Source organism: Osmerus eperlanus, chromosome 11 (genome assembly GCF_963692335.1).
Source record: "Osmerus eperlanus chromosome 11, fOsmEpe2.1, whole genome shotgun sequence".
Taxonomy (NCBI): Eukaryota; Metazoa; Chordata; class Actinopteri; order Osmeriformes; family Osmeridae; genus Osmerus; species Osmerus eperlanus.
The window spans coordinates 17,682,090-17,706,147 of NC_085028.1; the positions used below are offsets into that span (position 1 = coordinate 17,682,090).

At 47.3% G+C, this 24,058-nt stretch overlaps 3 protein-coding genes and 2 pseudogenes across 5 annotated transcripts; 1 reads left to right on the plus strand and 4 right to left on the minus strand.

Annotated features, from left to right (window-relative positions):
- The first annotated feature begins 1,721 nt into the window (after positions 1 to 1,721).
- Positions 1,722 to 2,892, plus strand: LOC134029437 (P2Y purinoceptor 6-like; annotated as a pseudogene).
- A 1,105-nt stretch (positions 2,893 to 3,997) lies between these two features.
- On the minus strand, positions 3,998 to 13,982 carry mfsd1 (major facilitator superfamily domain containing 1). 3 transcript variants are annotated; one of them, XM_062472450.1, is made up of 17 exons: positions 13,783 to 13,982; positions 13,544 to 13,596; positions 13,060 to 13,172; positions 12,912 to 12,954; positions 12,203 to 12,270; positions 11,974 to 12,082; positions 11,742 to 11,844; positions 11,164 to 11,262; positions 10,802 to 10,913; positions 10,409 to 10,465; positions 9,685 to 9,841; positions 9,471 to 9,568; positions 9,232 to 9,344; positions 9,047 to 9,094; positions 8,892 to 8,958; positions 4,640 to 4,751; positions 3,998 to 4,354 (listed from the first exon to the last, which is right to left on the minus strand). In XM_062472450.1, the coding sequence occupies exons 1-17, from the start codon at positions 13,958 to 13,960 to the stop codon at positions 4,295 to 4,297; spliced, it is 1,590 nt and encodes a 529-aa protein (XP_062328434.1). In that variant the 5' UTR covers positions 13,961 to 13,982; the 3' UTR covers positions 3,998 to 4,294. The 3 variants fall into 3 exon arrangements, with proteins under 3 accessions (XP_062328434.1, XP_062328433.1, XP_062328435.1); XM_062472449.1 differs by having other exon boundaries at positions 4,640 to 4,754; XM_062472451.1 differs by lacking the exons at positions 3,998 to 4,354; positions 4,640 to 4,751 and adding an exon at positions 4,957 to 7,369.
- Positions 13,983 to 15,586: 1,604 nt separating this feature from the next.
- On the minus strand, positions 15,587 to 19,616 carry LOC134028917 (P2Y purinoceptor 13-like). The gene is made up of 4 exons (XM_062472825.1): positions 19,159 to 19,616; positions 17,764 to 17,950; positions 17,087 to 17,476; positions 15,587 to 16,506 (listed from the first exon to the last, which is right to left on the minus strand). The coding sequence occupies exons 2-4, from the start codon at positions 17,947 to 17,949 to the stop codon at positions 16,018 to 16,020; spliced, it is 1,065 nt and encodes a 354-aa protein (XP_062328809.1). The 5' UTR covers position 17,950; positions 19,159 to 19,616; the 3' UTR covers positions 15,587 to 16,017.
- A 744-nt stretch (positions 19,617 to 20,360) lies between these two features.
- LOC134029438 (P2Y purinoceptor 13-like) lies at positions 20,361 to 21,347 on the minus strand. The gene has a single exon (XM_062473532.1). It carries the CDS (start codon positions 21,345 to 21,347, stop codon positions 20,361 to 20,363), a length of 987 nt encoding a protein of 328 aa, XP_062329516.1.
- A 1,416-nt stretch (positions 21,348 to 22,763) lies between these two features.
- LOC134029439 (P2Y purinoceptor 13-like) lies at positions 22,764 to 23,719 on the minus strand (annotated as a pseudogene).
- Between the last annotated feature and the right edge of the window lie 339 nt (positions 23,720 to 24,058).

Genomic DNA, 24,058 nt, shown 5'->3' on the forward strand with positions numbered 1-24,058 from the left:
TTGCTGTTGCTACCGAACTGATTATGTCCGGATGCATGTTTAGTCTAGGTCGTGAAACAAGATAATAGCTTGGTAAAAGGCGTTGAGATACACTTACCGATAATTGCCGGTTCTGAGCATGGCTGGTCGTTCCCGCGGTCAGACAGACACGAATAAACAGCTGGAGAACGGAGCCGCCCGACAGTCGGTGAAGCTGGACTTGGGAAACGCTCTCAGCCAATGGGATCCTCTTACATGATTTACACCGTCCAGGCCGTGTGTGTGTGTGTGTGTGTGTGTGTGTGTGTGTGTGTGTGTGCGAGTGTGTGTGTGGCAGGCACCGTCTAATATGGCAGGCTACCCTCAGATCAATGTGAGGAATATGATAATGTGACATTTGACATAATCATGATCATTCAATGATTTCGTGAGACGGAAGCCTATGAGGTACATTCAAACGCTCTGGAATAACAGTGCTACAATTTTAGAATTTAGCTGACGTTTTTATCCAAAGCGACATACAATGTGCATATATAAAGCCAATCACCACAGAAAAGAAGTGAAAATGTCGAAAGACCAGAAAATCAAATATCAGAAGTGCATAAATCTAACAGACTATCTTTCGGTGGCTGGAGTCAAACAAATCTGGAATATTTAGTTATAGGCTAGACCAATCTCATATGAGATGGGAAGTACAAACACTTTGTTATTGTAGGCTACGAGTAGATTTTCCTGGTATCAGTACTTTACTTCACAATTTTTTACTTTCACTCCTCCATATTTTTTACACAAATATCTGTACTTTCTACTTATTACATGTTAAAGTCAGAATCGTTACTTTAGTTCTTATCTGTAGCTAGCCTTTTTGGTGGCATTATCTAAATTATTTCTTGTCATTGCGTGTCTTTTTGTCATTTCCTGGCCATCACGCACAACACAGAAGGGAACAAGAAACATTCGAATTTGTAATTATTTTTTTCTTTTTAAGGTAAAACAAAAAGTACACTATTTTACTCTGCTCTAGTTTATTCTACTCTGTTGTAGTCTTCTCTGTTCTCCTCCTCTCCTCTCCTTTCACTGTGTATGTGAAAAAAACGGATTCAAAATCTTTCGAAAGGTTGAAAAATGTATTTTCAAAAAGATTGACAACAACGTTTTGAAAGTTTGAAAAAAATATATGTTCCCCAATTTTTTTTTTACAAAATGCTTCTAAAGTTGAAAACATATTTTGGGAAAAAATATATATAAACAAAGGTTTGCATCATTGAAGAGTAGGCCTACTCGATGAGGACTCTACTGTAGGCTACTCTACTGTACTCTGCTTTAATCTACTCTGTTTGTGAGGTCCAGTTACCAGCATGGCACTAAAACAGGTAATGGCTACTTTTTACTTAAGTAGGCCTATATGTCAGAGCCCACACTTCTTTATTTTAACTAAGTGAAAAAGTGTAGTCAGAACTTTACCAGTCTTTACCACTTTACCAGTCTTTTTAAACATGAGTATCTGTACTTCTACTTGAGTGAAGGATGTGTGTGTACTTTTGCCATCTCTGCTCATGTTTAAGGTGAACATATGGCCTAATCAATTCAATAACGTCATAGCTCTGTGTAAACTGATGCTCATTGTTTATTCACCCACGTCTTTGCTCGTTTATCTACGGTGGCGTTGTGTCGGTTTAGCTCTGCACACAGACTACCCGGGAGAGAAGCACAGCTTCGTCGAATAGTGATAAGAGTAGCTTAACCAACGGTCTCACTGCGTGTCTCACGGTCACGACCGCCAAGGCAGGTCCATCTAAAAGAGGTTACTGGCGCTTAAGTGGGGAGACAAATGGATAGCCTTTATTAACACTATCGAGGTGACCATATATCAAATATAGCCTATCGACATTATGAATGGACAAAACTTCACCTTGTGTCCGGTATCCGAATTTTACAAACGGATACTTCTGCCCGTGACCTACAGCGTGGTGTTCGTGCTTGGCCTAGTCTTGAATGGGGCTTTACTTTGGTCGGTGTGTGAAAGGACTAGACGCTGGAGTCGCTCCGTCATCTATCTTACCACCCTGGCCGTGGCGGATCTACTCTACGTGCTGGCTTTGCCGCTTCTCATCATCAGCTACGCGTACAACAGCGCGTGGCCTTTTGGTGACTTCACGTGCAGAGCCGTGAGTATACTTTTTCTACGCCAATCTTCACGGCAGTATGATGTTCCTCATGTGCATCAGCGCGCACCGCTTCCTCGGAGTGTGCTACCCCATGACCGCGTTCCGGTTGAGGACTAACAACTTCGCCGTTTTCGTATCTGTTTCGGTGTGGGTCCTGGTGACGGCGGAGATAGCGCCCACTCTTGTGTACTCGCACACGGGTTCAATAAACAATATGACGGTGTGCTTTGACATGACTAGCCCAGGGAACTTCAAGCAATACTTTCCTTACGGGATCTTTTTGGCGCTGGTCGGATTCCTAATACCGTTTCTGGTCATACTGTTCTGCTACTGCTCCGTGATGCGGGTTCTGTGTGACAGGGCCCGGAGAAGGCAGCACACGCGTGCGAACGAAGATGCGCAGAAAGTCGTTGCGTGTGATCCTGGCGGTGTGTCTGATGTTCGTGCTCTGTTTCGTCCCGTACCACATCGCGCAGACTGCGTACATGTTCGTGCGCGTGTATATGAGCGCGGACTGCAGGGTTCTGAACGTGGCGATGATATCATACAAGGTGTGGAAGCCGCTTGTGAGCATCAACTGCTGCGTCAACCCGCTGTTCTACTTCCTTGCGCCTATAGTAGGCAACGCAGGGAGATCTGGGACCGGTTGAGGCGCAGACACAGGAAGATACAACCGGGGGTCTGCCTGGTGGAAGTTGCCGGTAGACCGGATCATAGGGTTGCCACCTTCAATACAGAAAGATAAGGGACACCTGCCGCAGCGTGAGGGCCCCTCGGGGCCACGATGACCACAGGCCCGATGACGTGCCAGTGGTGGTAAATCACAACTTCATAAAAATATTAAGATTGATACATAGACATTATGAAAAGATATCTGCTATTGAAATCAGTGTGAACAGATGCACTCAGTCTATCCCTATATAGGGTGAGGGAAGCGGGCTAGTAATCTGAAGGTTGCCAGTTCGATTCCCGGCCGTGTCTAAATGACGTTGTGTCCTTGGGCAAGGCACTTCACCCTACTTGCCTCGGGGGAATGTCCCTGTACTTACTGTAAGTCGCTCTGGATAAGAGCGTCTGCTAAATGACTAAATGTAAATATCACAACTCAACTGGTCATATCGTCATGGCTGAACACAGCTATGACGATAACAAACAGTCCAACATATTTTGACAGCGAGACCACAAAAAATAGGCTTGTGAGATGTGAACCATATTTTGATTAACTTTATTAAAATTAACAGATCCATAACTTATTAACTTTAAATTAAACAAATGCTTTGATACTCAAAAAGGTATATTGGAAAAAATATATATAGTGCAGGAGACTTGCAAAGGATCTTCCATGAACATCATGAACATGATAACATCAGTGGACCAGTAGTGTGCAGTATTGGAGCATGTCAAGCCTACTTCCTTTCATAAGTGTACTTCTTATTAAGCGGGGGTATCTGGAGCATTCTTTCAAATCGACTCTCCGCCAAGAGACCCGCCCTCCTCTGACTCTGATTGGCCGTGAACCTGAAAGAAACCGATCAAACCAACGATGGCAGCGAGTATTATCCAATCAGGGGTAGAATAGGACGAGTCTTCACAGAATGCGGGTGGGATGATTTGCATGGGATGCTGCGTTGAAGATAACTCTGAAAATACGGTACAAACCCCGTCCCGTATTGATTCAAAAAGGGACGCGCTATTTTATTCTCAAATACGGGACGATTCCGTATTTTAGGGGACGGGTGGCAACCCTACCGGATCATCTTTTTACGCTCACCGACTAGCCCGAGATCCACTATGAGGAGCTGAAATGCTTCAGCCTGGACATGACACCGTACAGTGACACTGAAACACCATTGCAATCAATAGCCTAACTTTAATTCTTTTTCACAGCAACAATTGGCACCCCTTGTGTAATTAAATAACATTGTTGTGCATGTTCTGTTTCCCATGTGGTTTGTTTACCATACAGATGAGTGCAGTGCATTAGCTCTGGGGAATGGTGGTCCATCACAGCAGAAACACAGCCAAGGCTAGGCTAGGTCAGGTTATCCCAGGTGAGCTAGGCTAGGTCAGGTTATCCCAGGTGAGCTAGGCTAGGTCAGGTTATCCCAGGTGAGCTAGGCTAGGTCAGGTTATCCCAGGCTAGGCTACTACTTCAGGACACTTCGGTACGCTAGCGAGGACAGGTGGGTACAACAGTGGTCTGGAAGCTAATAGGAGGGAAAAGAGGGATAAGGAGGGAGAGGGGGAAGAGAAAATTAAGCCCTCAGCCTTAACACAATCATCCATTAGCATTTACACCATTATGAAGGAAAATCTGACAAAACCATTCTGTATTTACCTGACACAGAACAATAACCACATTTCATGAGTACCTGGTGTGTGTCTCTATGCATACCTGGTGTGTGATTGTGTGTGTGTGTGTGTGCATACCTGCTGCGTGTGTGTGCATACCTGGTGTGTGTGTGTGCACGTGCATGCGTGTGTGTGCGTACCTGAGCCCCCAGTCTGGACAGGTAACGGTTGCGGATGCTGAAGGCAGACATGGGCTTGAGTTTGGCCAGCTCCTCATCAGTCAGCTTCATGACCTGGCCACGCCCCCTCATCCTGCTGGAGGTTAGCACCTTCATCATCATCATCATCATCATCATCATCATCATCACCACCAACAGCACAGTATGTGTTTTGACACGAGTCTGCAGAAATGGACATTTTCCCTGGTGCAGATGGGACGGAGCACAGATGGGACGGAACACAGATGGGACGGAACACATAAGGTTATGTTAACGATTCACATATTAGAAACCTTGGGTCTGTTTTAGAAAACATTATTTTATTTTCGTGTATATCTGTAATTTGTCAGAGAATACAGAATAATACATCAGATTATACAGTGTGGTATCTAGTATACTTGATTCTTGACGCCAGTAACGATTCGGTGTTAGTCTATAATTTGACCTCCAACATGGCTGTCGACCATGTCGGCATGACAACTGGGAGGAAGATGGAGACCTGGTCACGACAACCTTTAACCTGTGGAGGTCACATGACCTCTGTCGGAGAGCAGTCTGCCCAGCAGGCCGCCACCCACTGCAGATCTTCCCGCAGGAACAATCAAACAGCGCTAAAAGAAAAGCTAACATGGCTACAATTGTAGCCAAGCAAAGCTTACAAAGCAAAAATGAAAGCGAAGATAACAGCTACGAAAGCTGAAATTAGCTCAACAGCTGACATTACAGCCAAGTCATCAGCTAACAATGCTATCATTAAAGCTAAGCTAACCGCTACCATTAAACCAGTGCCATCTCATGCTAAACCCGTATTGTCAAAGTAATTGTCCACAGTTCCCGTAGCCCAATATCCTGGAGTTAGGCTAAAGTAAAAATAAACAGTCTTAATGGTTAAAACACCTCCCAAATCATTTAGAGCTCTGTTAACATTAAAAAAAGCTAATTCCTGAGATTGATCAATTGGCACCAAAAAAAAACAACAAAAAAAAACATCCCTTGTAATACTTTGAAAACATTCCACACAACTGCCACCAAAAAAGGCCATCCTCGCAAACTGTCAAATCCTACAACCCGCCCCAAGAGAAGGTCCGGGGTTTGATTCCCGCATGGGGCACCGTTTGGTGGTCAGGTGTGCTTTTTGTGTCCAGCATGTTCTCCTCAAGCTCACAAATGTGTCCTCCACAAACAACCCAAATATAAACATGCAGACCAGAGGCTCATGTGTGCCACAGTTGAGGGGTTTCATAAGGGTTTCAGGAGTCAGGTCATTCTAAGGGTTAGGGTTAAGGCCGAATCCCAATACTCTGTCTTACCCCTACCCCTTAGTTTACCCCTAGCACTTGTCCCTCGAAACTGAGTGTTACGGGTTAGATACCTCTATGAAATGAGACGCCACTTGGTTATGGTTATGTCATCTAGTACTTATCTATGTCTCCAAAGCAAGTAGTGTTATGCACTGATATCAAACAAAGTTAAATGCTAATGTAGTTTAGTTAAAACTGTAGGAGTCCATTCAAGGCTAGTCAGAGAAATGCGGGACTGTTGTGCAAATCAGGAATGTAACGTTAGCGTAGCAAACTAGCGATTTTTTAAAACATTTCAATTAAGAACATGGTTGAAAATATATATGTACAGGACTGTGCAGAGCTCAAAACAAGACTGTCGTCATTTTTAAATCAATTATTTAAGCCGAAAATATTACATTTATCGGACTCTGGATGATCTGGCCGCCATTGTTGCAGGTTGCGCATCATTCACCTACCCCTTGGTTTCAAGTAAGCTCCCAAAAACACTTGGTTTTAAGGGGTATGTACCCCTACCCCTCAAACAAAACGAGAATTGGGATAGCCCTTACTCTCACGTGAACGCGCAAAAGGGCTAGGGGTAAGACAGAGAATTGGGATTCAGCCGAAGAAGGTCACTTACAACACAACAACATACCAAGTCGAGCAGTTTCATTCTGGAAGTTTCCCTGCAGCGGAGGGACGTTCACAACCCCAGGCCTGTCAGAGCCCGGCGTCACGAACGGTTGTCAAGGAGGAGTATAGTTTTATGAGCTTCTGCGTCCGGTCATGCGCAGGCACACACACACACACACTACACACAGGCACCGAGAACCAGAGTTTAAAGAACGAAGCGATAGGAGAAGACGATCTTAACTTCGGTGAAGATGGTAATAAAATGAACATAAATCTGGTCAGTGTGACGGTAAAACAGGAGATGAAGAGGTTGTTGTGAATCCACCTTCCCCACCAAAAGAAATGTCATTAAAAAAATGTTTAAATCATGAGGCTAATCAAAGCAGACTCCTCGATACTCGTAGACAATCAAGTTCATTTCGTCTCCTCCCAGTCCATCATCAGTACCTCAGCAGAAAAACCTGCCAGAATGAAGTTGGCACAGGAAAAAAAGATGATAAAAGTCCTGTAGTTTGTGTAGAAGGAGATGTGGCAGAAGTTGGGATGAGGTAGGAGTAAGCCAACACAGGAAACAGTCAGCCATTGGCCAGCTTCCACAGGAAACAGTCAGCCATTGGCCAGCCAAAGCGGTCAGCATCTTGTCTGTGATTGGTCAGTTAAGTGCAAGGGGGAGTATCAGTTAAGATGATTGGCTGGGTCAGAGGTGTGGTGGGAGGAGCCAGTGCATGGGCGAGGGAGGGGTAGCGCTGTGGCACCCCCTGGTGGAGGGGCCCAGGGCAGGTCTGACACCTGTCACCTGGAACACAACGACAGCACACAGCCTGGGTGTTAGAGGGTCTGTTGGGGAGACGAGACACTAGCTACGCAGACAAGCACACACACACACACACACACACACACACACACACACAGACAGACAGATAATATATATGCATGTCCACACAGACACATTCACAGCCAGTCAGCATAACCCTGACATGCTCTCCATTCCTCCAAGTCCTCCACACACACACACACACAAGCGGGAGCCAATTAACACTGTGGACATGTGGAGGCAGGGGAGGGGGGGATGCAGGGGGAGGGGGGGATGCAGGGGGAGGGGGGGATGCAGGGGGAGGGGGGGGATGCAGGGGGAGGGGGGGATGCAGGGGGAGGGGGGGGATGCAGGGGGAGGGGGGGGATGCAGGGGGAGGGGGGGATGCAGGGGGAGGGGGGGATGCAGGGGGAGGGGGGGATGCAGGGGGAGGGGGGGATGCAGGGGGAGGGGGATGCAGGGGGAGGGGGGGATGCAGGGGGAGGGGGATGCAGGGGGAGGGGGGGATGCAGGGGGAGGGGGGGATGCAGGGGGAGGGGGGGATGCAGGGGGAGGGGGGGGATGCAGGGGGAGGGGGGGATGCAGGGGGAGGGGGGGATGCAGGGGGAGGGGGGGGATGCAGGGGGAGGGGGGATGCAGGGGGAGGGGGGGATGCAGGGGGAGGGGGGATGCAGGGGGAGGGGGGGATGCAGGGGGAGGGGGGGATGCAGGGGGAGGGGGGGATGCAGGGGGAGGGGGGGATGCAGGGGGAGGGGGGGGATGCAGGGGGAGGGGGGATGCAGGGGGAGGGGGGGATGCAGGGGGAGGGGGGGATGCAGGGGGAGGGGGGGATGCAGGGGGAGGGGGGGGATGCAGGGGGAGGGGGGGATGCAGGGGGAGGCCAGGACTCTGTGGCATGCAGGAGAAGAACCACATACATCTAATGTCAAGTTACATTTATATTACTTCAATACTCTACATTGTTTACATACTAAAGGTTCGACTGATTTGTTCCATCAATTCTCTTAAAAAACATTTTATGAACTGCTTTCTTGTATTCTCTAGTCTACATGTTCGATTTGTGGGGAATTGAAACATTTCACTGAAAATAACAGTTTTAAAATCTACCAGAGAGATGTGTACGACAGAGGGTTGCTACTTCTATCAACAAGTTTATTTGCATACTCTGTGCACCTTTTTGATACGGTGCTTTTATTTTGCTTGAAATGCCCGTGTTGCGATTGCTCATGTTTTGCTCTGCTTGCTAGTGTCTGCTGGGAGCTCAAACATCACTAATAACTAGGATGGTGAAGTAACCACATGTACCAGGGTCATGCAGGAACAGACATGTCAGAGCAGAGGAGGGGGGCGGAGAAGGAAGGGAGAGAGAGAGAGGAGGGAGAGAGAGAGAGAGAGAGCGAGAGCGAGAAGGAAGGTCCGGAGAGAGAGAGAGGAGACAGAGAGAAGGACCGGAGAGAGAGAGAGGAGGATGCTGGGGAAGAGGAGAGAGGTGGTGGGGTCTTACTCTGTCTCAGGAGTAGTGTCTTTGAGGAGTTTGGCTCTGGCTGAAGCTGACAGGTTCAGATCTCCACCTGGGAGAGAGAGGGACAGAGAGGAGGACATGGTCAGGTGTATACAGGACATGGTCAGGTGTATACTACAGGGGCAATGAACTCTTACCACGGAGATAGTCCACAAAGTACAGCATCACCACGGCAATCAGAGCCACTGAGAGAGAGAGAGAGATACCTCAAATCTTTTTCAATCATGCAGTGCATCTCACACATACACACACACTCCCACACTCCCAGCAGACACACACACACACCCAGACTCCCAGCAGACACACACACACCCAGACTCACAGCAGACACAGGCGCTGAAGAAGACCTCCAGGAAGAGGTATCCTCTGCTGTCCAGGATGGAACCTGCTGCCATGGAGATGAGGGCCAGCCCCAGGTTCTGGATGGACTGCATGCTGGGAGGAGAGAGCACCTTCATCATCATCATCATCATAACACCATCATCCCCCTCATCACCACCACCTTCATCATCATCTTAAACACCATCATCACCACCACCTTCATCATCATCATCATCTTACAAGCCGTATGCGGTCCCCAGCTGGTGTTCTGGCACCACGAAGGCCACCATGGGCCAAAGAGCACAGGCCAGGAGGGAGTACGACAAGCCTAGGAGAGACTGGAGCGCGCACACACACACACAATTATATATCCAGTATCAATCTCATTATTATTATTCATATTTTCATACTGTAACAACTCTTAATCTGGCAGTAGAGGGGTGGTGGGGGTCACCATGGCGATCCAGGGGTTCCAGAAGGTGAAGGCCAGCATCATGTGAGCGAGCAGAGTGCACACGACAGCACAGAGAACCCAAAGCACGTTCCTGCCTGTGCGGTCCACCAGGAAGCCCAGCAGAGGGGAGGCGGGGGCGGAGATGATGTACACAACACTGGGGGGGGGGGATACATGAGATATGAATATTTCTATATACCATATTTCTTCGAATAAACGCCGCACCAAAAAAAAAAAACCGGTTTAATTGGTTAAATTAAAACACAGTATTTAATACACAAGTAAATCACAAGTGTGTCAAGTGTAGCGAGGTAGCTGACTTCGCCACTCGCAAATTCGCCTTTCATCAACCCCAAGTTCGCGTGCTACAGATCTGTTGCTGCTGGTGAGTGCTTTCTGCACAGCTTTCTGTTTGAAAGCTGTAAGAACGTTTCGGCATGCTGCTTCAGATTTCTACACAATGTAGACACACGCTCGGCTTCAATTTACACCAGGCTTTGTGTTTGACCTCCATGTCTATTCTGTGTTTGTCTGTGGCCGCACTGCAGCTGCAATTCACTAAATCTCTCTTACTAATTAAACGTCGCCCGAATAAATGCTGCACCAAAAAGGAACATTGTGTAATAAACGCTGCAGCGTTTAATCGAAGAAAGACGGTATCTGACACTGCTTGACACGTTGACTAGAGACACACGAGAGCTCCAACACCAGACTGTGTTCTTACCTGTTTATAGCTCTGGCTTCTGCTGGAGAGAAGTTAAACTTCTCAATGAAAAACACCCTGCAAGACAAAGATGCTCAGATGGTTACACACACACACACATTATAGAGATATCTAAACACACACACGGAATGCGGTATCCAACAGTCTAGCTGTATCTGGGTGACATCAGTATTTATTTCAGAATATCATTCTTCTTTAAATCAGACAGATTATTTCTGGAGCAGCGAGAGTGGTTGCTAGGTTATCGCTCAGCAACACCAGGATTCAGACTAAATACTACATACCTAAAATATCCAGTATTTTATCCTGTAAAGTATATATATATATTCTATTTTATTTCCCCAGATATATATATGTATGTATGTATGTATGTGTGAGAGTGTGTGTACTCACTGTCCCAGGCCGATGAAGGGGAAGATGGCTACATAATAGCCCACACAGATGAGGAAGATGAGCCAGAGGGGGAACGGGAAGTCTTTTACATCAGTCAGCTTGATCACTTCCCCTGGAGACACACACGCGAGCACACCCACACACACAATATCATGCCAAACGTTGGAAGCAACACTCGAGAACCTCCCTCCCTTTTCCCCCCCCTCCCTCCCTCCCCTCCCCTCCCTCCCCTCCCTCCCCCCCTCCCCTCCCCTCCCCTCCCTTCCCCCCCTCTCTCCCTCCCTCCCCCCCTCTCTCCCTCCCTCCCCCCCCCCCCCCCTCTCTCCCTCCCTCCCTCCCCCCCTCTCCCTCCCTCTCCTCACCGGTGTTGCCCTGCTCCTTGTTGAGGATCCTCTCTGCTCTCCTGTCCAGGACAGCCAACACCAGAGCACACACCAGAGAGAACACACAGGTCAACGCACCTAGAGAGAGAGAGAGAGAGAGAGAGAGAGAGAGAGAGAGAGATAAAGATAAAAAGAAAGGAGAGTGAGGCAGGTGTCAGATGTGAGTGTGTGTTGACCCTGGCAGAACAGAAACAACCAATGGGAGAGGAGGGTCAAGTGTGTGCGTGTGTGTAAGAGAAAACAGGGAAGTGATACATGAACTCCAGAGAAACAGAATGGCTCGTTCAGCCATGACAGGACCCAGCACAGGAAGACAAGCAGGATCATGTTACCTCCTACACACACACACACACACACACACACACACACACACACACACACACACACACACACACACACACACACACACACACACACACACACACACACACACACACACACACACACACACACACACACACACACACACACACACACACACACACACACACACACACACACACACACACACACACACACACAGGAAGAGCAGAAAGACAGGCAGACAGGCAGCTCACCAATCATGAGGGAGACTCCCAGTGTGGTGTATCCTGCAGACCCCACCAGGTCTCCCACTCTGTTGTACACCCAGCCCATGATGTTCATGTTGACTGTGCTGCCCTGAGGACACACACACACAATACACACACACAGGAATTGAAAAAATATCCAACACACACAACTACAGCTTGTAGGGGTGGCTGGTCTTGGTGTGTATATGTGTGTGTGTGAGTGTGTGTGTGTGTTTACCAGTCTGGCCATGCTAAGCTGGAGACCAAACACCAGGTTGAGCTCCTTCCCTTTAAACCAGTTCACAGCGTAGGTGTTCTGGGCCACAGCCAGGGACTCGCCTCCGATCCTGCCCAGAGAAAGAGCACCGTTAGGGGGGAGACGGGCCGGGACGGTGGGTTGGATGGAGGAGTCTGGAGGCCATGTGTCCATCAAATCTCCCCAGTGTTAGACAGGTATCTGATCTCACCCAAACACGAACCGGCCAGCCTCCATCAACCAGAACCTATTCAGCAGAGCTCCGGACGCGAAGATCACCTGGGAGAGCAGACCAACGCACACACAGTTCTACACATTCAGAACCTGGTGAAATAATAATAATACTACTGTATATATTGAGCAGATGATTTTGTAACTTTTGTGATACCTCTTATAGTAATGAGTTAAATATTGATGCTGCTAGCGGAACAGGACATGCAGAATTATAAACATTTGTAAACGTAGCATCGCCTATATTTTTGCACTGCTCACTATTAAGTTGACTACTGTTACTAGTTTGAATATCCAAATACTCTGCCCATCCCCAGTCAGAAACGACTGATATGTCGTGGTATGTATAAGAGAATATCCTGCGAAATTGTGATTAAATCCTGTGATTTGTCCGTACCAATGTTCAAACCAAACCTCCAGTTACTGGAGAAACCTCCTGCTGCACAAACTGTACTGCTCTCCATTTCTTTACCTAACAGTCATATTGTACACCTTTTGTAGTATTCTTTATTAGAATTTGTTTGCATCTTATTGTCAAATTTTCTATTTTCTCTTTATGCCTTTTACTTAAAATATTTGTTTTATCTTCCGTTATATTTCTACTTACTATATATATTGTTATGAACTAATCTATCAAAGCAAATTCTTCGTATGTGAAAACTAACTTGGCAAAAACAGATTCTTCTCACCTGTCCAATAAAGACAAACAGCGCAAAGATGATGGTTCCCAACCTGCAACACAAGTCAAACATATTCATATATTAAGAGGGTTTAAGTTAGAAGCAGCTGTACATTAGAGGCTACTGGATGTGTAGGTATGTTCCTGGAGATGCTAACCTGATACCAAACACCCTGTCCAGCATAAACCCTCCCAGGAAACAGAGAATGACGTTTGGCCATGAATACCAGGAATACAGCTGCATGAACTGAATTGTGTTCAGGTTCATGTCCTACACCAGGAATGCAGTAGGAGACAGTAGAATAGAGTTAAACGTTGCTGACCATGCAGGATGGACATTCTTCTTTAGCGTCACTTATACATTTACTAAAACCAAGGGATATTAATACATTCACAACCGCCAGTGACAACCACTTCCCTGTTCCCACTGAACTGAGGGAATCACACTGGAGAGCGAACGGACACTTCAGTCGCGCCCAAGTGTTTGACATCTCGAGCTCGCACACAATCAAATGTTAAAATAACCGGCGATGAAGTCACCGGTTTCAGGATACAGTCTTACTGTATACGAACTGTCCTGTCAGTAACACTGGTCCGGTCACGATATAGGTTAACGTTGTTGTCATACCACACAACATTTACCTGAATAACTTGTTTTTGCAGCGCTGCGGGATTATCATAACAGAAGTAGCTTCCTGAAACAAAAGGGACCAGTCAGCACTAAAACGATCATGCTGTGCACTATACAAATAGTTATAGCCTACAATGAAGTCGCCGTTGGTAGACACAGTCGCAAAAACGAATCATGTCATTAAATAAAGTATACTTTATCTGGGATGAAGATTAATCAACTTTCGAGTTAAAACGCCGGTTCATCTTACCGAATCCCAGAAAGCACATAAAACTAAGGACGATAATTCGGTGTGGCAACCGATTTGGGTCGGTTATTGCGGACATTGTTCTCCTCGGTCCCGGTCCATCCGTGGTGTCTGAAAACGAAACGTTATCACCTTCATCATCGCTACCCAACAGGTTTCTCCGTTCCTCTACTTCCGCCATCTTTGTACGCTTTGAGTGAGAGTTGAGGAGGATAAATAGAGAGGATTGTCACATGACCGCTCTGCTTCACGTGACTTTTACGATGAAGCTCCGGCCAGCGAGAGAGAAGGTGATTTTATTTTATATATTTATTTTTGGAATTTCCTCACTTAAGTGAGGAAGTTCGTCTGTATGGCTGTGGTCTGCACCTCCCAGACAAATCACTGGTGCAACCTTTCCTAATAAAAAAAAATACAATTTACATCGCCAACGGCCCTCCCTCTTCTTTCTCATTTAATTTTCTGTCAGTATTCTTATAATTGTTTGTACTTAGGCTAGTACCCACTCTGTTTTCGATGTCTACTTCGGTTCATGTAACTCCCATGAATGTCATTAGAAATTTCCCATAATTCACTCCTACGGCTTCTGTCAGGGAATTCAATCTGAGGGATATGACCCCCCCACCCCCAGCTCCATTCGCTTGTCCAACAGTATTAGCTCATTAATTTTCTGCCCAAATATCAGCCGGGTGTGTTGGCGGGGATGGAGCGAGATCATATTTCATTATTAGATTAATCAGCGCCGCGTGCAGACGCCTCGGTAAATCAGGTCCAAGGCCTCGTAAATCCCTCCGGCGGATTAGTGACTTTCACGAGATTTGACTGCAAGGTGTCGTCGGAAAAGGCAATTTATTCCCGTCGGGAATCATCACAATTTATTTCTCTCATACACTTTACCTCCTCTCATCTCATTTCGTCCAATTTCAGATTCAATCTGACACCATCGCAGTGTGGTTATTATTATGAACTACAGTTCCTACGGACATCGTGAGGTGTGCTTGCTTCCCATGATGGCATGTTTCACATAGTATGGGTTAAATATGGAAATATAAGAAATTCATATTGACCAGTACTGTCTGATTTCCTTTAGGCTTTATTGAAGATTGTAGTGGGCCTATTAGTGTAGGCTACTTGTCTGCACTGTACGGGAAAACTGAAAATCAAGCATTTCATTGCAAATATCTTTTGTGCGCATTTCACAATAACAAACTTATCCATTAAGGCACTGTATTGTAGCGTCTACTGCCCCCAGCTGTTACCTCCGAGTATTACACCTCACCGTATGTGTGTGTGTGTGTGTGTGTGTGTGTGTAGCCTAATCTGGGTAGACTGCACCTGGTTACGTAACCTTCTCACTCAAAAACTTCCCTTTCTCCTTTAATAAACACCCATTCATCACCCATTCAACACCCATTCATCTACCATCTTTAAGACTGTGTCGCCCACTTGTGTGTTCGCGTGAGCGTTTCATTAGCGTCGTTTATTGCAGCGGTTTTCTCTTTCCACTCCGAAATAACTGGCCGTTATCATCCATCCTCCTGTCCCCTCATCCTCTCAGTGTAAACGTCCGGGAGAGCTCTCCATCCCCCTTTCCCCGTTCTGGGAGAGGGATGGACAGAACGGCCCGGTAGTTGAAGATTATAGAAAGGGAAGTTCACTGACGGCTGTGAGGAGGAAATGACAGTGCGAACACAAATATTCCTCGGGGCTGACTCTACAGTTTTTTAGTGTTTGTCTTTGTATTTGTGTGTTCATGCTTGCAGACATGTTGTGGGTGAAAGGAAAAAATACTGACTACATGAGTTAATTGTTTTTATAATATTACAGGATAACATTTGGTCTTTTCTGTGTATATTTACATAGTGACAAGTCACACCTCTAGTTCTCCAGCTACTACTACGAGCTGCATATTCTCATATCACATTTTCTCTAAGTGATTTTCTAGAACTTTCTGGATGCTACATGTTTCCGGTTAGAGGTGGTTCTCCTGTTACAGTACCTTGTTATGGTCTCACCTTGTATAACAGAATTACTAACAAAAGTCCTTATTCAAGACATATTACTCTGCGCTATGCTTTAAGAAACAGAAGCATAGCGTTCTGTTAGGACAATGTCTGTTCCCATTGGCTGTTCCGGGGATCAGGCCAAAGCATGGTTGGTGGAGAAGTACCTGGCAGAAGGTCAGATCAGGTCACAGTCCAACAAGGAAGTTCAAGTAGGAAGTGAAAAACGCAAGCGTCATTGTTTGTCGTGCTGCTGGGATGATACGACCTCCAACATCCTGTTGCTGGGGGCAACCTGCGACATCTCCAGCTGAGTGGATGTTGCCGTGGGAGACTCTGCCCCGTCCCGTGGGCAGAGCTTGCGTCCGAGCGCGGCGGTCAGCTTCCTGCGGAACGCCCGACACAAGAAGACGTAGATGAGCGGGTCCAGGCACACATTGGTGGCGGACAGCCACAGGGTCGTCTCCTTGGCGACGTAGAGGGCGTTCTGCGCCCGGCAGGGGTTGCCGAGGTTACGGGTCTGCGTCAGGGTGTATGGCACGCGGGCAAAGTGGAATGGGGCGAAGCAGAGGAAGAACACGCCCACCACCACGAACACCTTGGCCTTGGTCTGGCGGCCCGCGGCCTTGCAGTTGCTGCGAGAGGCCTTGTAGGACTGGAACACCTTCCTGCTGATGAAGCTGTAGCACAACACCATTTCCAGCAGGGTGCCCCAGAAAATTACCTGCAGAACCAGGACGTCTGTGAGAAACCAGCAGCTCTCCACTCAGCGCACACACACCCCAGACTCACACACACACACCAAGATACACATATCACGACACACACACACCCCAGACTCACACACACACACCAAGATACACATATCACGACACACACACACCCCAGACTCACACACACACCAAGATACACATATCACGACACACACACACCCCAGACTCACACACACACCAAGATACACATATCACGACACACACACACCCCAGACTCACACACACACCAAGATACACATATCACGACACACACACACCCCAGACTCACACACACACCAAGATACACATATCACGACACACACACACCCCAGACTCACACACACACCAAGATACACATATCACGACACACACACACCCCAGACTCACACACACACACCAAGATACACATATCACGACACACACACACCCCAGACTCACACATACACCAAGATACACATATCACGACACACACACACCCCTGTGAAGACACACAGGGTCTCAGTTAGCAAGACTGACAGGACCTCACCTGACCTCACCATCACCTGACCTCACCTGACAGAAGTAGTTGAAGCCCTCGTGCCAGCGTAGCCCCGCCTCTTCCTTCAGAGAGGTGCACTTCAGTCCGCCCCCAGAGGGGACAGGCGCCCGGTTGCTCAGGACAACGTTTGGCAACGCCAGCGCCGTGACGACCACCCAGACTGCCGTGCTCAGCGCCTGTCCCACCCCCACCCTCTGGAGGGCGCTCTTCCCAAACGGCCGCACGATCTTCAGGTATCGGTCCAGGCTGATGAGGCCCAGCAGCAGGATGCTGATGTACATGGTGCTGTAGAAGAGCACAGCAGAGTAGCGACAGTGGAAGGCTCTCAGGCGCCAGGATCCCACCCCAGCGTCGCTAAGGACCTTCACTGCGATGGTCAGCGTCATCAGCAGGTCTGCCACCACCTGGCGGTCGGGAACAATACGGAGGTGAGCCGTCCGTTTGTGGGATTGAAACAGTAAAGGATTCAAACGGATGTAAAGGATTCAATTAGTAATTCAAACTGATGTGAAGAATTCAAATGGATGTGAAGGCTTCAAATGGTAAAATATTCAAATGGACGTACAGGATTCCAATCAGGAAAGGATTCAAACGGGCATAAACGATTCAAACTGAATCCTTCTGTCCCACAGATAGAAGGGGCTCCTTCTGACGTCAAAAAAGAAATCTAAACAAGCCATGGTTTTCTCACCACGTTCTTCAGGTAGACCACGAATGTGGAGGTGCTGGGGATGTTGAAGAAGATCCAGGCTGCCAGGCAGTTCAGTACCAGCGACACCAGGAAGAGGGCGCTGTAGAGGCATGGAAACAGCACGGCAGTCACACTGGTGTCCCGCACGCATTTCTGCTCCGTGGAGTTAGACAGACTGGCATTCATCCTGGAGGGGGGGGGGGGGACAGAGAGAGAGATGAAATAGAGATGTTAGTTCTAACCGAATCTCGGTTTCAGACAAAGGAACACTCGAATATTCTCGATCTGTTTCTTGTCCACTTGATTGGTTCTATCTATAAAAAAGATTGGTTGAGCGATGTCTATTGAGACAGCAGACTCACGAACCTAAACTACTCTAGTGGTTTCTCAGCTTCTGGAAGGTTCCAGCCTCTCTAGCAGGTACCGTACGGCAACTTAACGTGAAAAATACAAACGTTTCAACAACGCACCTCTCCCTTAATAACATCCTGACGAACCTTTTCAAACACCACCTGGACTACCTTCCTCCTGGCGTGACGGCACGGATAACAACACTGAGCAACACTGAGAAACATTACTTCACGTGATACTTGATAATCTGTCCTCTCTCTGCATGCTGTAGGCTACATGTTGATGTGTGTGTCAGGGCTGCCAACTTTTCAAAAAACCTTTCAAAAAAGTGAGATTTGGTGGGGCCAACCCAAATTTGACTGCGTACCCAAAATGTACCTGCGCCTCGTCCATTACTGTTTACAATGTTAACGTTGCCTTCTCAGCATGAGAAATACAAGGTGTGGCGTGAAAGCGTGTGAACTGGTTGAAATGCGTGTCACGCGTGTGTCTCACGGCCGATGCGTGAGAGTTGGCAGCCCCGGTCGCACAACTGCACCACAAAACTGCCGTGGGTCCGGTAAATGTAGGCCGTACGCTGATCATTTGAAACCCTGTCAGAACTGTGTACTTCTGATCCGGGGTTTCCTGGTGTACTTTCCACACGCACTCTTTGATTGTGACTTGGATAAAGGCGTGCGCCTGCCAGCTTTGACCCTTTTATGCTGAAATTACATTTGCTTCGACAGTTTATTTCATACCATTGTATCAACCATTGTGTTACAACCCTCACTTGGTAGTCTAGGGTGAGAGAAGGGCTTCAGATATTCAGTACCGTGTAACTGGGGGTTAAGCAGCAGCAAGGAGGGACAAGGGGTTGAAAACAAGGTGATATTTATATACAATCACAAACGCCTGGAGAAACAAGGCTGCAATGAAAAGCAATAAACAAAAAAGTGTCCTATCGAGCAAAAAGACAAAGCTTACATTATCATGAATAGGTCTCTGTCTGCACAAGGTTGACTAAGTAACAATTCAATGGGTTATTTTTCTGTTTGTCCTTACCTTCGTAATGTGAAGCTATGTCTGGGAATTCCACCGCAATTCAACTGCAGAAGTCAGGCTTCGTAATATGAAGAAGTGAAATTACCTAATCAGCTTTGACTTCTTACCACCAAACATTCACTTTTTACTTACTGTAGCTTTGCTGTTGGTCTCTACACAATCAACCCAACACTCTGTGTCTCTCTGTCTCTGTAACTCTCTCTCTCTCTCTCTCTCTCTCTCTCTCTCTCTCTCTCTCTCTCTCTCTCTCTCTCTCTCTCTCTCTCTCTCTCTCTCTCTCTCTCTCTGTCTGTTTCTCTCTCTCTCTGTCTCTGTCTGTCTCTGTCTGTCTCTGTCTCTCTCTGTCTCTCTCTGTCTCTCTCACTCTGTGTGTGCGCGTGTGTCTTGACAACTCTCCCAGTTTCTAGTGGTGTGGAAACACGTTCCTCACCAGTTTCCTGCCTGATTGTTTGCATCCAGTTTGGTCTCCCTTGCCAGTGCTTGTCAGAGTGCTTGTCAGAGTGCTTGTCAGGCTCACCGCTGGGCAGCAGAGACTTCCACATTCAGAGACGCTTCTCAGATCTCTACAGCCCCCCCCCCACATACACACACACACACACACACACACACTGTATGGCCACAGGCCTTGTTCTGAGCAGAGCCTAACCACATAGCGTGCAGCTAGCTGGGTTAGTGATCTTGCTGCATGTTTAGTTTTTTATTATAACGTGTGGGCTTCTGAGAAACAAGGTCAAAAACAAACCGAGTCATCTCTTATCCTGTACTGGTTTAAAGTACCAGCTGTGATCTCTTACCATGTGCTGGCCGTGGGAACCTGTTTTATAAGGTTAGAGACAATTGCTGTTGTTTATCCTTTTAGCATAACTGTCATTAGATATAAATTTTTTAACTCCTAATAAATGTAAAGGCTCAGTAACATACTACACATGTGTTAAGATATGGTGTTTTGTTATTTTTTAATGTTTTAAAACATAACATAAGTGTTGGGTTTGGCTAATAAACATAATTTCAAGTAAAATAAATGACACAACACAGTTTTCTTCATTGTCAACAGTCCTGAAACTCAATCTTTCACTTAAACAACCGACTCCAATGACACGGCTGTTCCTGAGGGCGTTACAAAGCCCAGAATCTCCCCCCAAACGAACAGAGCAACTCAACACAACATGCAGCGTTGTGGTGGACCAACGGCCATGGAACATCTAGCCCTGTTGACAACTCTGCTGTGAGGACTCTTCTGTGATTCCTGACATTCCTCTTCCCAGAACCGTCATGGCGACCAGTTTCTCTCTGAACTCCCTGCAGAGGAAGACGTAGAGCAGGGGGTTCAGGCAGATGTTGGTTGTGGACAGCCACAGGGTGATCTTGTTACCGATGGGGATCCAGACGTCGGTGCAGCGGTCCAGGGTCTGGGTCTGAACCAGGATGTAGGGGACCCTCACCACGTGGTAGGGCACGAAACACACGAAGAAGACCATCAGAACCAGGAAGACACGGAGCTTGGTCTTCTTCTGGCCCTGGCTGTTGTTGCTGCCGGAGTTCCTGAAGGACTGGAGGACCTTGTTGGTGATGCAGACGTAGCAGAACAGCACCAGCACGCTGACAGACCAGAACAGGATGTTGTTGAAGAAACCTGAATACATGTATAGATCCTGGCCAGCCAGGCTCTTCAGAGACATACAGGAGTACCTTGTGGCGTTGGTGGGTTCCTGGTCTGTCAGAATGATGGTCGGAATCGCTATTCCTCCAAATAACACCACCCAGGCCGCCCCACACACCAGCCGGCTGAAGAGCAGGTTCTGGCCCAACAGTCTGCCTCCGGGCCGCACCACCTTGAAGAAGCGATCCAGGCTGATGAGGCCCAGCAAGGTGATGCTCATGTACATGCAGGTGAAGAAGAAGACGTCAGAGAAGCGGCAGGTGAGGACCTGCAGGCCCAGCGTGGCTGTGGGAAGATCGCTGGCCGCCTTCAGGGCAAAGGTCAAGGTCATGATGAGGTCGGCCGCCACCAGGTTCTTCAGGTAGACGATGAAGGTGTTGGAGGAGCGCAGGTGGAGGGAGACCCACGCCGCCACGCCGTTCAGGAGCAGGGCCAGAGGGAACATCAGGAAGAACAGGCAGGGGAGAACCACGTCCAGGACATCGCTGGCAGAGACCATACAGTTCAGAGCCGTGAGGTTCAGCTCCATCGTGGGACCTGTGAGAGGAAGGGAAAGTTCTCGTAAGTGTTTGGAAAAAACAAACAACTTAAAAAACAAACACAGAAGTTACGTAATCAGGGTAAACTTTGAATGGACCTCTTGCTCAGTTAAACACGGTTTGCATTGATATTTGCATGTCGCTGCCTCACCTGTTCAAGGGCATTGGCTTGTAATTTCCATTAAGAAAAAAAGCATGAGATTTGCACACCACAAAATATAAAGACTTACTAAATGTCTTATTTGAAAATACTTTGCCAACAATTAAAATAGTTGTTTCTGCTCTTAAGTGACAGGATATGCAGTCAAATATGTTATTTTGGCAACTCAAATATTTTTAGTTGTGAAACAAATTCTATTATACAACCTTGTCATGAAATTGACAAAAAGATTACATCATGTACACATACCTGTCTCTACGTGTACACATACCTGTGTACACGTCCTTGGGCAAGGCACTTCACCCTACTTGCCTCGGGGGAATGTCCCTGTACTTACTGTAAGTCGCTCTGGATAAGAGCGTCTGCTAAATGACTAAATGTAAATGTAAATGTAATGTAATGTATACACATACCTGTCTCTACATGATACACATACCTGTCTCTACGTGTACACATACCTGTCTCTACATGATACAGACACATTGCATGTCCTTCTCTCCCTCAGCACCAATGAAATAAATGAATAAACAAAAACAAAAAAACTATGTTGGCTATAATGAAAACTGAACTCGACCCACCCCAACTAACCCTCTAAAGAGGGAAAGGTAAAAGTCAGGTGGCTGAGCGGTGAGGGTATCGGGCTAGTAATCTGAAGGTCGCCAGTTCGATTCCCGGTCATGCCAACTGACGTTGTGTCCTTGGGTCCTTGTGTCCTGTACTTACTGTAAGTCGCTCTGGATAAGAGCGTCTGCTAAATGACTAAATGTAAATGTAAAAGTAAGAATAGCATTTGGACTCACCTTGCTGGTAACCTCCAGGGCAGACTGAAAGAGATGGCGTTGGGATACAGCCTCAGGATGGAACCAGAGAATCTGGGGAAGAACAAGTGGGCGTGTCTTCCCTCTCAAGTGGGCGTGTCTTCTTTCTCAAGTGGGCGTGTCTTCCCTCCCAAAGATGCAAATCCCAGGAAATGACGACAAATTGTGCAATCAATGTCGACCAAAAAAGTTCACATCTTTTAAACATGGGCCGCACAAGGTTTAGCTAAGTGTTAAGTAAGAAAGCAGCGAGGCTGACGAAATTAATTCACTTTGTATTTTTTGCTCCAAGTTTTTATTGTCTTTTTTTTTCAATATAATCCAAGAGATACATTACATAACACATAACACATGATATCTAGGGTTGGGGAGATGTTGAGAACAAAGAGATGTTTGAGATTATTTGAATGTTTGAAAACAAAGTGAAGTCAAGGCCTGCTGACACAATTCCTTCTTCGTTTCACCATCTCCATCAGCTTCTCCCTGAACTCCTTACACAGGAACACATAGAGCAGGGGGTCCAGGCAGACGTTGGTGGTTGACAGCCACAGAGGAACCATGCTGGCAACATCCACCCAGAGCACAGAGCACGTTGTGACCTTGTAGCGCTCCTGAAGAGCCAGTGGAATCCTCACCACGTGGTAGGGCACGAAACACACGAAGAAGACCATCAGAACCAGGAAGACACGGAGCTTGGTCTTCTTCTGGCCCTGGCTGTTGTTGCTGCCAGAGTTCCTGAAGGACTGGAGGACCTTGTTGGTGATGCAGACGTAGCAGAACAGCACCAGCATGCTGACAGACCAGAACAGGAAATCCATGACGATGACCACGACTGTGTGCAGCCAAAGACCGGCTGGACCCTTCAGAGACATACAGACATTTTCTGTCGTGTTGGTGGGTTCTCGGTCCGTCAGAATCATGGTGGGAATCGCAGTGGCTCCGTACAGAACCACCCAGGCCGCTCCACACACCAGCCTGCTGAAGAGCAGGTTCTGGCCCAACAGTCTGCCTCCGGGCCTCACCACCTTGAAGAAGCGATCCAGGCTGATGAGGCCCAGCAAGGTTATGCTCATGTACATGCAGGTGAAGAAGATAACATTGGAGAAACGGCAGGTGAGGACCTGCAGGCCCAGCGTGGCCCCTCCTGGCTGCTGGCAGCCAGGAGGGGCACGGGCACCCTTATGACCAGGTCCGACACCACCAGGTTCCTCAGGTAGATGATGAAGGTGGTGGAGGAGCGCAGGTGGAGGGAGACCCAGAAGGCCACACCGTTCAGGAGCAGGGCCAGAGGGAACATCAGGAAGAACAGGCAGGGGAGGGCGACTTCCATGATGCTGTTGCTGAAGGAGCTGCAATTCAAGGGTAGCGTGAGATTTGATGTCATCGTAGCAGCTAGAGAGCGGGATAAACAAATAGGAATGTTGTTTAAAATCTTTAAAGTTCTATCCCAGTTTTTTCCTAAATGTAGCCAAAGAAAGATGAAATGTAATGTGAATCTTTTTTTCAGTTGAGCAAATAAACTATAACAAATCTAGGCGCTTTGATCAGAGACTTTTTCATTGGTGAAACGTTCACCCAGTTCAATGAAAACAACCAATAACAAACGTCAAAGCAGCTGTTTAAATAGACCAGGCCAAGGATCTTACACGGTTTGACTGTTTAAGGACTCAGAAGGTGAGAGGATGCAAATAAAGATCAACAAGATGAATCCATTGATGTTTTT